Source organism: Prenolepis imparis, unplaced genomic scaffold (assembly GCF_030444845.1).
Source record: "Prenolepis imparis isolate NDT839.2.m4 unplaced genomic scaffold, iyPreImpa1.0 SCAF_4, whole genome shotgun sequence".
Lineage (NCBI taxonomy): Eukaryota > Metazoa > Arthropoda > Insecta > Hymenoptera > Formicidae > Prenolepis > Prenolepis imparis.
Window position 1 is genome coordinate 17,333,881 of NW_028141162.1, and position 17,633 is coordinate 17,351,513.

Consider the following 17,633-nt stretch of genomic DNA (forward strand, 5'->3'; position numbering starts at 1 on the left):
TGTGTGTTATATATTCTTCTAAAAATATAAGTGAAAAATAAACCGTGATATATTCTAACTTAATAAAATATAAAAAGAGAAAATTATTTCTTATATTAAGCGAGTAATATTTCAAATTAAAATCAATATATTTTCTTTATATAATACAGTCTTTAAACTCGACATAAATTATGCCATGTTTCTACTTGCCTTAAATATCTGTTACATGCAAAATTATAGAGTCAAACAATTTGTTTCTCATTATTTTGTGTTACTTTTTTATTTGCATGAGTGATTTACACACATGAATGACTTATATCGTCACATCTGCATGTAAATCATATATCGTGATTCTTATGCCTATATTACTTATTCTAAACATTGTTTTCAATAAGATAAATATTATACAGAATGTGATTAATATATAAATATATTTTTTTTGTCAATCACACTTCTATATAATCACACATATATATATGTGTGTATGTGTAAAAATAATCAAGGAAAATAATTTGGTGGCCATCTTATCAATAAAATTGTATTTTATAAATAAAAGAACACAATCCACACATACAAATGCAAGTATATATTAACTGAATTTCATCGAGTCTAATGGAAATGGAGCAAAGTCCTTTTTACAAAAGAAGATTCCTTTGTCTATTGTAGCACACGGATACACACACACACAAACATACACGTAATGCTAGATATTTTAATAGACTCTTAAATTATTTAAGCTACTTTTAAGTATTTGACGTATAAAATACAACTTAATCGTAGCTTAACCACCAAGTTATTATTTTCTTCAATTTTATTATCTCTATTCTTATAAAATAGGAAAAAAAGCTTATATTGGACATGAAAATGTTGTAGGCAATATTAAAATTGTACCTTGATTGTAAAGTGACAATATTAAATATGTATGAAACTGAGGGAGGATTGAGTAGGATTCAAAGATTGAGTAAAATAAAAAAAAATCAAAATTATTGGAACTATTGACTATACAATTAACACATTAGTACATGTATACACCATCCTATTATCATATGTTTACTTCTTTTTGACAATAGGAGTTATTTCTATATGTGTAAATATATTATTTACATATATGTATCTACTCATAAATGTATGTGATTCACGCATGTCTGTCTTATATTTTCATTAATTGAGTAATATTGCATTTATCATTAGCATTAAAACTATAATAATACATCATAAATTTTATGACAAACATTATAATTATTTACAAAAATTTTTTATGTATAACTTCAGACTCTCATAATAAGTATTTGTATGGTTTTTTATAAATAAATATTTAATATTGTCTAATTTTTAAAAATTCTTGGACAATTGACAGCCAATTGATGGGCTGTCTATTGGCTGTCAATTGATGAGCTGTCTATAGAGAGAAAAGTCCTGGATCAGGACCCTGATATTTTTTCTCTGCTCGGAAAAGGCCTACAACATATGTATATATGTTATCTTAACCAAAAAAGAAATTTCTGCAAAAAGTTTGGCTCTGGCCGCCTGCGGTTTACAGTTTAACATTAAATAAATCGTTATATCATAAAGTAAACAATAAAGCCAATAGCAAATATATTTGGAAAATATATTGACTGCATTTAGAAAAGACTATAATTGAGGGATCAGCTTTTGAAAAATTATCTTGGTTGCTAGATCCATATATATAACCATTGTATTTTCTGAATGCAGCTCAGATAAAATTATCTCAGATAAAAGATTTCCTTTACTACAACAATTGGCCATTGTAATATTTTAAAACGAAGGAAACCTTTCGTTCCATTTATCGTTGCAGTTCTAATGTCAGCTGACATATGGTTTCTACTTGCTTTTCATGGATTATCGAGCTAATATAGTTAACATATCATTGTTGAGAAACGTATTTCGTTTTATTTATCATGAGGCATCTTGACAAGAACTGTTCTAGTACCTTCAGTATCGGAGATGTTGATTTTGAGCTCGTTACTGAGAGCTTCGAGCTTGTTTATTACTTTGACCGTCTTCTGCCCGCCAGGATTCGGCGGTGGCCATACATCATCCAATGGTGGCTCGATATATTGTTTATTTGTCTTCGAAATGATGAGATGCGGTTTTAAACCAAGTGTTCCTCCCACATGGTTCATAGAAGAAACGTACTTGGTACTTGCGGCTTCACTGTCAATGCGAGGACGTTTATAAAGAGGCATCTGCATTGCCGGACTGTAATCATGGTCCAGAAGGCCTTCGACTTCCTGCAACAGCTCTTCGCCATATTGCTGTAGTTCTTCGTCCATCAGTTGTTTCGTATACAATAGGGTCCTCGAGCGGCCTAAAATTAAAACACAATTGTCACAATTTCATAAAATATAATTAATTTATTATTAGAGCAAACAGAGACAGTTAAAAATCTATATATATATATATGTATCAAATACTTATTTTTTTAATTTTATGATCATGTGATTGTAATTAAAAATTATATATTTCAAAATTATAATATAAAATAGCAGTAAATACATATATAAAATATTTGTATATTTTTTTACAATATTTTCTAAATATAAAATATTTTATTATATTTTATTATATAAAATATTTTATTTTCAAAGATATATTTATATATAAAGATATATTATTATATAATTTATATTATATTATATATTGTTATTTATATTATTTATATTATTATTATATTATATTATATTTTTTATTATATTATATTATTATTATATTATATTATATTTTTTATTATATTATTATATTATTATTATATAAAGATATATTATATGTATATAATATATTTATTATATCATATTTTATTCATAATTTTATATACAGATTGTTAAGAAGAATCAATTTGTATAAATTTAACTTATTGTTAGTTTAACGGTTTATAAATGGATTTAGTGCATTAAAAAAATTACATTTTTTCAGTGCATTGTTGCATTTGAAAAAAAATTATTACAAGAAAAAATTATTACCATACATGTAAATAATGTAATCTATTTCAAAATAAAATTAACTATTACTGCTATTATACATATTTTGATTGAAAAAAAATATCTGTATCAAAGTTGCGCGAAAAAAAATTATCTGAATAATAAATGGGTCAGCGAAAGGAGATCGGCGCCTTCCTGCTTTATTTAGAAAGTGGTGCGACTACTTTTTAACAATCCTATAGGCATCCGGTTCTTACATGATACAGAGTATCTCACTGAAGATAATATAGTAAAATACTTCAGATACATTGCATTGTCGGAAAGAAAATATTTCAGATAAAAATTGTAAAGAATTTGAAAAAGATAGATGAGAATTTGATCTATGTTAATGATTTAGATAACATAATCTTTAAGATAACATTAAGACTATCTTAATCGTTATAAATCCTAAGATAACATTAAAGCTATCTTATAGCTTTCTTTCCAATTTTCCATTTGCTTAATAAAACGACTCTAATATATAATAAATATATATATAATATATAAAAATATATAATAAAAATCGTTCTATTTCTTATCTTAATATTTGAATTAAGCAATTTTTAAACCAAATAAATCCTCCGTTTTTCATGTTGATTAATACTTATATCTACATTTTTCCAATTTTCAATATTGTTTTTTTATAAATTGTATAAAAGAAATAATAATTATAAATAAAAAATAATCAAATATTGTCTTCAAACTTATCAAAAACTAATTTATTGCTTTTTCGATGAGCTTAAACAACATGTAAAACTCCATGTCGGCTATTTCTTGCAATATGCAATTACGATACAATGAAGAATTTGTTCGTGGAATTTGCTGTGTGTGCTGTTCAAATACTACGAAATAAACTTGAAAAAACTTCGATAAGAAATCGATACGCAAATTATATATGTACATAAAAAAGCATTTTTCTTCAAATGATAATTAACAATATTATTATTATTATTATTATTACCAAAATAAACGTATATCTTTATACAAATCATATAAATTAATAACAATTTTACTTTTGCAATATCATTAACCAAATTTCAATAATTTTAATGTTTTAATGTAAAAAATCCCGAATTGAAAGAGCACATTAATGTATCATTATATAAAGTCTTGTAAATATTCTTATCAATGTCTGTAATATTCTGATATCGTTGTTGGTGCTTTATCTGTTTTGTAGTTATATCATAATAATGATATGAGATGTCAAGGACAAAAATTTTGAATATTATTTAAAAAATATTTACAAATGCTATTTATTCATAAATTTCTATTGTTATTATATATCAATATTATATGTAATCACAATTTTATTTATTTTACTTATTGTTAGATTTAGTAACAGTTGGACTCGTTAATTATGATTTTTTATCATTTAAAAAAATATAAATTAAAATTTATATTAATATGTATATGAATACAAAAAAATTATCTTAGATTCTTCTAAATTTTGATGTTTACAAAAGATGTTTTACATAGATCTTTCTTTCATTTCTACATACATATTTCATAACAAATTTATCTTATTATTTTACTTTGCATATATGCGTGCCTACATTAAAATATAATTTTTATATATACATTAGAATTAATTTTAATTTTCATTGTATTTTAATAGTAATAAGTTATTTAAATTTGTAATATCTTTCTTTTCTTTTCACAATCCACTATTTCAATATAAAAATAAAAAGTTTAGCATAAATAGAAAGATGAACATGAAAAAACAAAATAAAAAAAAAACATATTTTTAATTTTAAAATTGAATATATAAAATATTAATTATATTTTTAATTTTAAAATTGAATATATCTCAAGATGATATCTGTGATATCAATTATGAAAATATCATCATATCATTAATGTAACCATCTGCAGAGTTGAATTATCCGTAGTAAAATAGTTTATGCACACTTTATGATAAATATAAATTTTATTATGATAAAAAGAATAATAAAACTTACCCGCCAATGATGTTTTCTCCGACTGCTCAGGCTCTTGAGTTAGATCGTTATTATTATTATTATTGGAGTGCGGTCGCAAATTCGGTAACGCGACGAGGGCTAACGAAAGCAGGAGGACCATCAGGCAAGTTGCCGGTTGGGCGCTCTTGTTGCCCTTTTGTATGAGTGCTTGCAATCTCTTTAACTGACCGGCCAGACTCTGATTTTGCGACTGCAAAGCCTTGATCCGCTTCAGCAAGCTTATATTTTCCTCCGTGCACTGTTTCACACGATCTTCCAAGCCGTCCACGTATTCCTTTTTCCTCTTACGAGAATCCTGCGCGGATATCTTGTTCCGAATCTTACGCCTGATCCTCTTTAATTCGCGTTCTTCGTGCTTCGTCAATGGATAATGACTGGGTAATGTGATGCCCTCTTTTTGCAACAGTCGCTTCTCTTCGGCGTTCAACTTCAGCCGCGGATAGGGCAAGTCCGTCTCCGATGGCATTTCATCACTCGAGTTGCTGCCTTTATCACTGCTTGAATCCTCTTGCTTAATACTCATCTAATTTAATAACAATATAAAAAAGTCACTTATTCACATGTGTCATTGAATATAATATCGATATAGTAATGTAATTATATGTTTTAATAAATGTGTATAAAAAGAACTCTCTGACAAATATATATGGATACATCATGATTATATAATATGATTAATATGATTATATGATTTTCATGTGATAAATAAGTCTAAGAGATTGTTGAGGATTTTTTTAAGTATTGCGCACCTGAACAGGTTTATTGATAATGTTTGTCTGATTGATTTTAAAGCCTTTCAGATTCTTCGCTTGAGTGGCGGTCATGATTTTAATGGTTCGAACTTCCTTCATGTCCTTCAGACTAACTGGTAACAGGATAGACCGTGGATTACCAGAACCTACAGGAGTGACGCGTATCAATTGTCGAATATTCTGCTTTCCATTATTATTACACGCCAAATTGCGAACATTCATGGTATTTTCCTGTGGCGTGATATGAATTTCTTGCTTACGTGCTGGGTCTGTAAATTGCAACAATTTGTCTTATTTTTTACCTGCTACGCTATTGAATTTTAAGATATATAAAGGAAAAAGATTCATTGTAAAAGTTAAAATATTATACATTATATATAAATATATTATATATATTATATATTAAAATATATATTATATATAAATATATTATATACATTTTATATATTATACATAAACATTGCTACGTATTATTAAGCAATATTTCTGGATATACAATAGAATCTTACTAATATCACAAATCTGTTGTGTGACAACATTAGCGCTCATGTTTGGCGTAGAATTGTTCGGCGTTACAACAGCAACCAAGGTTTGCTCATAATCCATCTCTTCGATCGCTTCGGTGGCCGGTGAACCGATATTGGAGCTCATGCCGGATCTGATGGGGCTATCGACGCTGCCTAAAGAAGGACTAACCGCAGGCTCGAGGTCCGCAAAGTCCTGCGAATTGCTTAAATCGGAATTGCTGATCTCCATCTCCATCTGCTCCTCCTCATTATTATCCGTCCTCGACAAGAACGGACTCAATTGCTGTTCGTAGGGAAGACTCAGTATACTGGAGAGTCCGCTGTCTGATGAAGAGGATGGGACTCTGTCCAGATCTTTGCCGATTAGGTTGAAGTCGAGTTGAGGATCCTCCTCCAGCTTTAAGATCGAGGCAAATAAGTCATCGGGATTCGTCGGACATTCCTCTGCCTGTAATATTATATAATCATGTATTTGTCTCGCTTTTTTAGTATATAATTTTTTTTTATATCGATAATACATAATATTTTTTATTAATATTATAAAGTATGAAATTTAATAAATTATTTATAGCGATAAACATACTTGTGCGTTGACATACAGATAAATTAGATTAACAAATAGGATGTAAAATTAAGAAAAATTTTTTAAAGTGATAAAATGATACATAAAATTGCTTGCATAATCAAAATTAGTTAAATCAGAATATGTTGTTTCATCCCTCGCTCATGTATTATATTATCATATATTATTATATTGATGAAAATAAAATAATGCGACATTTTTTTACCAGAAAAAAGAAGATCGAATGAATAAAAACAGCAAAATATATTTTTTTTCAAATTATAACGTAATAATTATTATTTTAATAATAATAAAAAAATTTACTATTAATTTTAATTTTATCGATAACGTATATAGTATCACGTATTACTATTAATTTCAATTTTATTAGTCACGCTTATAGTATCGATGAAAAAAAATAATATAACAATTTACATATCGTACATCGGTATGTAATATAAGGTTTAAGACGGGCATCGAAAAGTTCCGTAATCTAACTGTACTCGTTCGAAGGTCATTCGCCGAAGCATAAACTCTATACGTGATAAATTTTCAGTCGCGGGTTTAAACATATTGAAAAGAGACTAAAAAAAATCTTCAAAGTGACTGTAAATAGATCCTAGTACAACACACAAAAGTGTTATATATATTATATATGTTGGAGAAAAAAAAATATTATTTAATAATTTATAATATAAATAATTAACACGATTTTAATAAATAATTAATACAATTGTTACAACAAAAAAAAACAATATATACATATAATAAACTGTTAAATAAACAGAAATAAACAGGATTTTGTGAATAACATAATAAAAAATTATTTTAAAATATAAAATAAAATAATATAATATAAAATAATAATATATAATGATATATAATGAATAATATAATATAAAATAATATATAAAATGATATTTTTGTAAGTAAAATAAATTAGTATCTTACAAACTTATTATTATTGCGTTTTTTTCTACGCATTAAATAAAGAGAACTTGTTTTAAATCTTTTATGATAGTTATTAATCCGGTTGACAGATATAATATAAATTAGTACATCGTAAAATATTACGTGAATGGATTAGCACCTATATTACATACCATATGTCAATTAAAAAATCGGCTCTAATCCAACTATTTTTCAAAAACATCTGTATTTGCGAAAATGTTCGTTGACAAACTTCGCTCCGAAAGATATTTCTTGTGTGAAATAATTTTTTATAATAATATATTATATTATTATTCTAATTAATGATATCGCGAGCTTCTTTAAAATAAACTGGATATAATCGCGATTTAATGGATATTATTGCGATAAAAGCGATGTAAATTGTTTTATAACAAAGAAATATATGTAACAAATAATAAATGTTATAAGTAATAAATGTAAATGTGAATGGGATTCCTTATCTTACTTTAATAAGAACGCGCCGGCGCGTCCTTATTAAAGAGCACGTGCGATTTATTCGTACCATATGTTAACGTAGATCGAACACGTCTTTGCGATACAGCCGGACTTGTTAATGAAACTTTAACAACGAATTGAATTATCGTTACATAAGTCAATGAATTGCCAATTGCATTAGACGTAGTTTCAATAATTGTTGATTATATCGTGAATTAATCAATGCTACAGCTGTATTATTTTTGTTTTTTAAATGAATAGTGTTAATCGAATATGCGCAAAACCTCGAATGTATGTACATTGTAATAGGATTTTAATTAATAATAATAAATAACATTTTGTTTTATGCGTTAAAAAAAAAAGAATTATTCGAATACGTGATAATTAATTTAATAGCGTAAAATTTGATTCCAGTTTAGTTTCAATGCCTTTAAAAGTATATTTAAATCCTTCTATGGAAAAACTTTCACTTGTTAATGATTATGAAGAGAAACAAATGGAATGTAATAAAAAATATCTCGCTATAATTTTTCTGAATTAAAATTCTGAACTAGAATTAAGCTTTGCAGGAAAATTTTATTAATTTTCTTCTCTGTCAGATATAACTAACTAACTATTAACTATTAATTATTCAGATATAACTAACTATTAACTATTAATTATTCGGATATAACTAACTATTAACTATTAATTATTCAGATATAACTAACTATTAACTATTAATTATTCAGATATAAACTATTAACTATTAATTATTCAGATATAACTAACTATTAACTATTAATTATTCAGATATAACTAACTATTAACTATTCAGATATAACTAACTATTAACTATTAACTATTAATTATTCAGATATAACTAACTATTAACTATTAACTATTAATTATTCAAAATAAGATAAAATACAAGTTAATAATTTAGCTTCCGTAATTATGAGATTCTTCACACATATGTATACTAAATATTAATCTAATATGGCTACTAATTGTCAAATAAAGTAAAATAAACTCAAAAAAAAAAAATATATATATATATATATACATAATATTATATATTATATATACTCTAAAATATCGGATTCTTCTACTTTATATCATACATTATACGAAACATATTTCGAGTAAATTAATACAATTATAATATTAAATAAATCGCTTTCTTCGAGAACGTGAAAAAATAAAAACAATCGATTTTACAAAACTTGTTAAATTTTGCACAGGTGCAATAATTTTTTTCAGATACAACGATATTGATAGAAAGTATTTTTAAGTATTATATTTTTTATTTTAATTTATTATTTAAGTATTATATATTATAAATATTATTATTTAGACATTCCCTAAATTAAAAACGAGTCGAAAAAATATACAGTTCAATAAATTTCTATAATTAGACGTCTGTGGAGTAAACAACACGAAAGAGAGAGAGAGAGAGATGTGAATTTTTTTAGACGATGATTAAAAATAAAAAGCGCTGACTTACCGCGATGACATCGTCGCCATAATCATCGACGAACAGCTCATCCTTGACGTCTCCTTTAAGAAAGGAGTCGTCTAGCCATTCGAACAGGTTCATGTCTGACGACATAACTATATTCGATTTGTTTGACATTACGAAAGTGGTAAAAAATTTGGGCGGTCTCGCGCAAGAATTTTCACCGCCGCGCTGCCATTAAACTCGGAGCACTCGGCTTTCGATTGCACGAACGATCCTTCCGCTCTCTCCGGTCAACGTGAAATTGTGTATAATTGGAGGAAGAAGTGCCGACAAGTCCTCACACACACACGCTCCGTCGAGCTTGCTTTTGCCCCACCTTTTGGAGCGAATTGTCCGCGCGAAGGCAGACTCGCGTTTCGACACCCTCGACACTCTTCTTCTCTCACGTACACATTTTCACATTTTCAACGTCCACTATTGTCCGAGAATCCAAAGATACCGGTGCGAAAGTCGACGCGGTTTACGTGTTCTCTTCGGAAAAATTGCGCGCAGCTAGAAACTCGACCGCCAACGTGGCAGAAGTGAACCAGCGACATCACACACACACAAACACGCAGTGATATATATGTATATACACATGTTCATTACGGTATAAGCATCGATGAAGTAGTATTCAAGATGGTTGAGCCTCTCGGAAACTCATGTAGTGATTGAAGTTGACAGTGTTGCGGATTGGCCAATCAGAGCGAAGCAGCTCGTCAGCTGATTGGCGAGCTGTCAAGGCTGCTTTCGCGAGAAAATCAAAATGATCCAGATTAAAATGATCCGGTGCTGTGATTGGTCAAATCTGAAATTTCACTGAATTTTATTTAAATTGAACTGAATGAAATTCAGTGAAATTTCAGATTTCACCAATCACAGCACAGGATCATTTTAATCTGGATTATTTTGATTTTCTCGCGAAAGCAGCCCAAAAATTATTGAACTTTTATAGTATTTGTAGCTAGAATTGACAATTGATAAAATTAAATATAAAGTATAAAATAAAATAAAATAAGAAATATTAAAATTAATGAAATAATTAGATAATATAATATATATTTTAATATATTAATAATTAATATATATAATATGTATAATATATAATATAATATATAATATATAAGATATAATATAATATATAATATATAACATAATAAATAATATATAATATAATATATAATATAATATATAATATAATATATAATATATATATATATATATTAATAATTAATATATAATATATTAATATATTAATATATATAATTATATATTTATATATATTATATATTACATTTACATTTAGTAATATTTATATTGTATTATATTGTATTATATTTAATTTTTAATATTTCCTTTTTTATACACTACATTCGATAATAAGATGTTTTCTAGTGACTTTAACTAGTGATATTTTGAACCCTAGGAACGAAAGTGTTCTATTGGATGCCGGACATAAATACGTCACACATATCTCCTCCCTCAAGATCCTCTCGCAAAATAGGCCGGTCTAGATATATTTCGTACGTCTATGCTTTTGTCCCGCATCAAATGATGGTTCCCCTTTTTTTTTGTTTTCGCGTGCACTGAAATACAGCTGGATATCTCGCGAGATATGTCAAAAATGTCAACGGAGGTCGCGCCATCCTCGGCCTGACATTTAATTCCCGATCGGCAAAGTGTCGCGCGATCGAACTCGCGCGGGTCTCCGAAGGAATATCGTAATGAATCAATTGACAGTTCGATTTTTGCGATTATAAGGAACTGCTCCCCGACAATCGCGATATGGCATCTCGCAGGTAAGGCATTTATTATTATTCCGCCACGCGGAAAAATATGAGATAAGCGCGATCTTACGATCCACGCGAGATCGTGGGTTCACCTTCTCCTCTCTCGTCGACTTGTCAAAGGTATTCTCTGCCGACACTATCGGAGGTAAAAATCCTCCTCACTTTTCTGTCTTGGAACGCCCGCGTTTAAGTGTCACATTCCGTGGATTTTTGATGCGCGAAATTAATATAATTCCCATTCCCCGTCTGACAGTTTTCAAATGTCTCGCGACCTTTCACGATCTCGCGCTTTCTAATTAGTGTATTTGTATCGTATACTTGTATTAATTGCAAGAACAAAGGAACGAGTGCGAATAAATCGTCGTCGCTAATTGGTATGCAAAGCGCGACATTTGTGTGTGCTTGTTACCATTTTTGGTATGAAGCTGTTTCTTCGCTTGCTCCAGTTTGCGACTGATGTATTTGCAAGTGTATTGCTTTCTGATCATTCCAGACATAAGAGAAGTGTTGTAATTTCACCAGATTTCTGAAAGAAAGAGACCTAAAAGAAAAGAAAAATGTTAAATATTGAATGAGAAAATTCAGCGATTAATGAGGAATCGTATATAATGTAAAAAGAAATATTATATGTGCGTAAAATGCAAATAATATTAATATATTTGTATTACAGATGGTTTCACCCCAATATCACAGGATTAGAAGCGGAACGTCTGTTAATGGAACGAGGATATGACAGTTCATTTTTAGCACGACCGAGTTCTTCAAATCCTGGTGATTTTACATTATCTGTCAGGTAATTACAACAAGAGCTAAACTGTATAGACACATAATTTTATGTATTATATAAGTGCGTCAATAACTAACATGATTTTTCTTCTCAGACGGAATGGCGAGGTGACTCATATTAAAATACAGAACACAGGAGACTTTTACGATCTTTATGGCGGTGAAAAATTTGCCACACTTTCTGAGCTGGTGCAGTTTTACATGGAAAACGGTGGGCAATTGCGCGAAAAGAATGGAGAGATTATCGAGCTTCAGTATCCTCTGAATTGCGCCGATCCCACAACTGAAAGGTATTTTTGTGTATTTCTGACATTTGTGCATATCTGCTTAATCTATTTGATTGATTAATTTATTTGATTTATATTTTTTATCCATTTTATCTATTTTTTTTTAACATGCTTGATACACCTATTCCTCGTTGATATTTTGCATGTACCGATTTAGTACAGCATATATGCTAATAGTAAAAATGTGGCTCAAGGTGGTTTCATGGTCACTTGTCGGCGAAAGAGGCGGAACGATTAATGCTGGAACGCGGGAGAAATGGATCCTTCTTGGTGCGCGAATCTCAGAGCAAACCTGGCGATTTCGTATTGTCTGTACGAACCGACGATCGCGTCACGCATGTTATGATACGATCACAGGTTAATGGTCTCATATTTAAGATTACAATTGAATGTATGCATTGCGAACTCGTCGGAGAGCCAAACAATGTCTCTATTGGGAATTTATCTCTTAGGCCTCATTCTTACTCTGGTGATTTATGCACGGAATAAAAATGTTCTATGTCTCGATTTTTATAAAGAAAAAAAAAATAATTGGAAAACAGTATGATTTGTGCGATATACTACAAAAATTTTTGCTGTGATTTTTTTTGACATTGATTATTTATACACTTGAAAGCAAAACATTCTATTGAACATTATATGAAACATTATATTTAAACTTCACAAAAGGGACATTTGATTGTGCATGTGTGTATGTGTATACATATATATTTTTAAAAATATTTTATATACTCATTATTCTACGATATTAAATTTCTGTGAAATTAACTATGTATGTATACATGTATGTTGGAAAATCATTATAAATATAAAAATTAATTAATATTGCAGGATGGCAAATATGACGTAGGTGGTGGCCACAAATTCGACAGTCTCAGTGATTTAATAGAACACTATAAACGAAATCCAATGGTTGAAACGACTGGGAGTGTTGTTCACCTTCGGTAAGAAACTTATTTATAATATAAGAAAATAATAAATATAATAAAATAATATATTTTAGATTTCTTATTAAAAATTTTACTTCAATTTTTTTTTATTTATTATATATTTATTTATTTATGTATTTATTTATTTATTAATTTTTTTCATTTTACCTATATTATTTTTAGATTTAAATTATAATATTTACCTAATAAATGTTATTGTTTGCAGGCAACCATTCAATGCAACACGTATTAATGCTAGTGGTATAGAGAGTAGAGTCAAACAGTTACACAAGGAGAATGGCTGTTCCAATGGCTGGCTGTGTTGGAATGGAGCAACTGGAAATAATGAAGGAGTAAATCGTGGCAAAGGAAAAGCTGGCTTCTGGGAAGAATTCGAATCGCTGCAGCAGCTGGAGTGTCGACATTTGTTTTCGAGGAAGGAAGGTTTACGCCCAGAGAATCGTGCAAAGAATCGTTACAAGAATATCTTACCCTTTGATCATACTAGGGTACGATTAAAAGACGTGGATCCAACCATACCTGGAGCTGATTATATCAATGCTAATTATATAAAGGTAATATATTTCTTTCTTCGTCTCCAGGATGTCTTAGAAACATGATATATCTTTTTTCCTGACAAAGATTAAATGGATTAATCATTTATTGTACTTTCACAATTTTTTTTTTAAACATTGAACATATCTTTATAGTTAAACTTCGAGTTTAAATCAAGTTTAAAGTAAACTTTATGAAAGTTTACTTGAGATTAGTTGAATATATATAACTGTTATCTTTTTTTCTCCTTGAACCTCTAATTTTAATTTAATATACATTCTTCATTTTCTCAGTTACTTAGAACTATAGATATCTTGAAATATTTTCATTGAAAGTAATTTTAAATTGACCAAAGAAAGAACGCATCCAATAATTTTGGGATTATATATGTTTTCATAAATTTATCACACTTATACGATAAAATTATTTTACAGAACGAGGAAGGTGACCCTATTAATGGTGGTGGTGACGTTACGTCATTTGGCAAATGTTACATAGCCACACAAGGTTGTCTTCTGAATACTATACAAGATTTTTGGCATATGATCTATCAAGAGAATACTCGTGTGATTGTTATGACTACGAAGGAAGTGGAGAGAGCAAAGGTAGGTAAACTTTAAGTGTTACGAAACAAAAAAATTAAATTGTAGAGGATATCTTATCCTTTTCTTCTAGAATAAATGTGCGCGTTACTGGCCGGAAGAAGGAGACATTGAATATGGTGAATGGAAAGTGCGTGCTATTTCGCGAACCTCGACTGCTGATTATACTCTGCGTGAGTTTCTCCTACAAGGATCCAAATCGAACTTTTCGGAATCTAGGAGAATTTATCATTACCACTTTCAAGTAATGTATCTAATTACGAGTGAGATTTATACGTATATATATATTTTTATATAAATAAATATGCAATGTATAAGAGAGCTGTGTTCCAGACTTTCTGTGATATGGCAGAGTCGTCAAGTTATTTGAAGAGAAAAGAAAATTTTAATATCAAGATATAATAATATTTAAAATTTAATTAATATTAAATTGTTTGCATATTTTGGACACAATTATAAATATTGTTTTTTTAAGAATGTTATTCTCAAGAATTAGTCTAAACATTTTAATATATTATTTTTTTAATCTTAATTTGCAAATAAATCGCAGGCATTTGCTATTAAATGATATCTAGAATATCATGGAAAGTCTGGGATATCTTATATATTTACATATATATACAAGATTCAAATTTAATCTTTCCATAAAATATTTGTCTTAAATCATAGTAACTATAAGACATTTTTTAAACAACTATCTTAATAACTATCTTTTTACACAATTATTGATTTTGAATATAATTTAAATATACCATGGAAATCATTTTGTGTTAAGATAGTTAAATATAAAAAGTATATATAATAAATTTTATTAATAGAAACATTGAGATTAAAAACATTAAATACATTAACTATATTATATATATTAAGCAAATGAGTTTTATGTACATATAATATTAGAATTAAATTGCATAATTAATTAATAGGCATGGCCTGATCATGGTGTTCCATCAGATCCTGGCTGTGTGCTGAATTTTCTGCACGATGTAAATGCCAGACAAGAATCGATTGCTACATCTTTGACTTCCAATAATCAGAACGTACCATGCATAGGACCCATTCTTGTTCATTGTAGTGCTGGAATTGGCAGGACCGGCACATTCATTGTCATCGACATGATTTTAGATCAAATTAAACGTCATGGTAAGTAAAATAACGAAAACTAATAAACTTATAAAATATATTGCAAATAATTGCACGTTTTATAGTAGTTTATAACATCTTTTATGATTTATTAGAAAATATTTTCATCAATTTATTATATTTTTATCAATTTATATTGATATTTTGTTTAGGTCTCGATTGCGAAATTGACATTCAACGTACGATACAACGAATACGTTCGCAAAGATCAGGAATGGTCCAGACGGAGGCACAATATAAATTTGTTTACCTCGCCGTTCTGCATTATATCGAGACTGTATCTCAGCGAATGCAAGCAGAACAGGTACTGAATTTAATATTAATAATTTATTATCGTGTGCTGAAAATAGTTGATTTAATTCTCATTAATCGATCTCTTTTCAGAAATCACTTCAGTTAGGGAGAGAATATACTAATATTCGTTATAAGAGCGAGACGAACGCTTCCGTAAATTCTATCATAGGCGAAACTTCCTCTCTCGCGTGTACACCGACAACTCCTTCAACATTGTCCGCATCTACCTATAGTTTGAGGCCAAAGTAATTTTCGTTAGGCTCTATCGATTTTACGTATATTTGAGAAAGCAAAGAAGAGGCTTTGTTACTTCCTCTCATTTTCTTTGTTTTTCTCTTACTCTTTCTGTCTCTCTTTCCTTTATTTCTTTATCATTAGATGATGTTACAAGAAGACCGTAATGCGATATGATCATGTATCCCCATTTATTGAAGTTAAGTCGCCGATGAGAATTTATTTTCGCCTTTTTTTGTTAAATATACTTTTTATCAAGCATAAAACTCGTGGTATATTTTTTAAACAATTGGATTGTGAGTATATATATATATATATATATATATATATATATATATAAAATTTAAGAAAAAAGACTTATATAGTTCGACGATTTATAATGTTATTTTTATGAATGGATAATGGATTACTGAAAATGTACTAAAGACTGCTGGTACTCTCTATTTTTACCTGTATATATGTATATGTACATATGTTTCATTCCATATATTATATATCTAAAATGTCGTTAAAATTATAATAAAAATAATATAACAGAAACTCGAACTCGGTTAAAGATTAAAACTTTATGAAGACTGAAATCAGCTTAGTGAAAATTTGAGAGAGCAGATTTAAATTTTGCTAATAGAGATTTACATTCACTTAGCTTAGATTCAAACCCTATCCAAACTTATGTAAAACCAAATCTGTTTTTTCTTCAAGAATATAATTATTAGCCAAGTTATTCCCAACATCATTTAAAGAATATTGATGCATTTTTTGAATGTGAAATAAATGATTTTTAAAATGTTTTCAATGATTATGATATCTCACTAATCATAGAAATACTGAGGAAATACATTTAATTCTTCATTATAAAATATTAGATGTAATTTTATTTATTAATAACTATTAATATTATATAAATTAATTATAATATTATATAACATAATATTAATATATATTATATAATTATATAACATTACCTTATAAAAATAATTTCATTTATTTCATTAAAATTATTTTTATGATATAAAACAAAATTATATTGCATAGAAAATTTCTTGCAGAATTTTTTTACACAAATTGAAGCCTAAAGGGAGAGAAGATTCATAGAAAGCCACGACTTTGTTCCTATTTAAAGAGCGCATGTGCGTATCGCGTTTAGCAGATAGTTCGTACTGTTCTTTAGCGAGTCGTCTTTCGAGCCTGTTCCTTCTCCGATTATTTTCTCGTATTTCGTATTTTTCGATTATTATACTTAATTTGTTTTATTATTTCGATAATAATATTTATTATATAACGTTTTAAAATTCCTCTTTAAGTGCATAAAAATATATAAAAAAGTTTAAATAAATATATAAAAAAGT

The 17,633-nt window shown here is 28.3% G+C and overlaps 2 protein-coding genes across 2 annotated transcripts; one reads left to right on the forward strand and one right to left on the reverse strand.

The window, feature by feature from the left end:
- Positions 1–109: 109 nt before the first annotated feature.
- Positions 110–10,234, reverse strand: LOC145934960 (uncharacterized). The gene is made up of 5 exons (XM_083035897.1): positions 9,671–10,234; positions 6,198–6,663; positions 5,686–5,957; positions 4,916–5,459; positions 110–2,308 (listed from the first exon to the last, which is right to left on the reverse strand). Exons 1-5 carry the CDS (start codon positions 9,797–9,799, stop codon positions 1,890–1,892), a joined length of 1,830 nt encoding a protein of 609 aa, XP_082892023.1. The 5' UTR covers positions 9,800–10,234; the 3' UTR covers positions 110–1,889.
- Positions 10,235–11,198: 964 nt separating this feature from the next.
- Positions 11,199–17,030, forward strand: LOC145934971 (tyrosine-protein phosphatase non-receptor type 11). Its single transcript, XM_083035917.1, has 11 exons — positions 11,199–11,463; positions 12,125–12,247; positions 12,336–12,530; positions 12,722–12,884; positions 13,359–13,471; positions 13,683–14,031; positions 14,446–14,616; positions 14,687–14,857; positions 15,540–15,756; positions 15,909–16,060; positions 16,141–17,030. Exons 1-11 carry the CDS (start codon positions 11,450–11,452, stop codon positions 16,297–16,299), a joined length of 1,827 nt encoding a protein of 608 aa, XP_082892043.1. The 5' UTR covers positions 11,199–11,449; the 3' UTR covers positions 16,300–17,030.
- Positions 17,031–17,633: the final 603 nt, after the last annotated feature.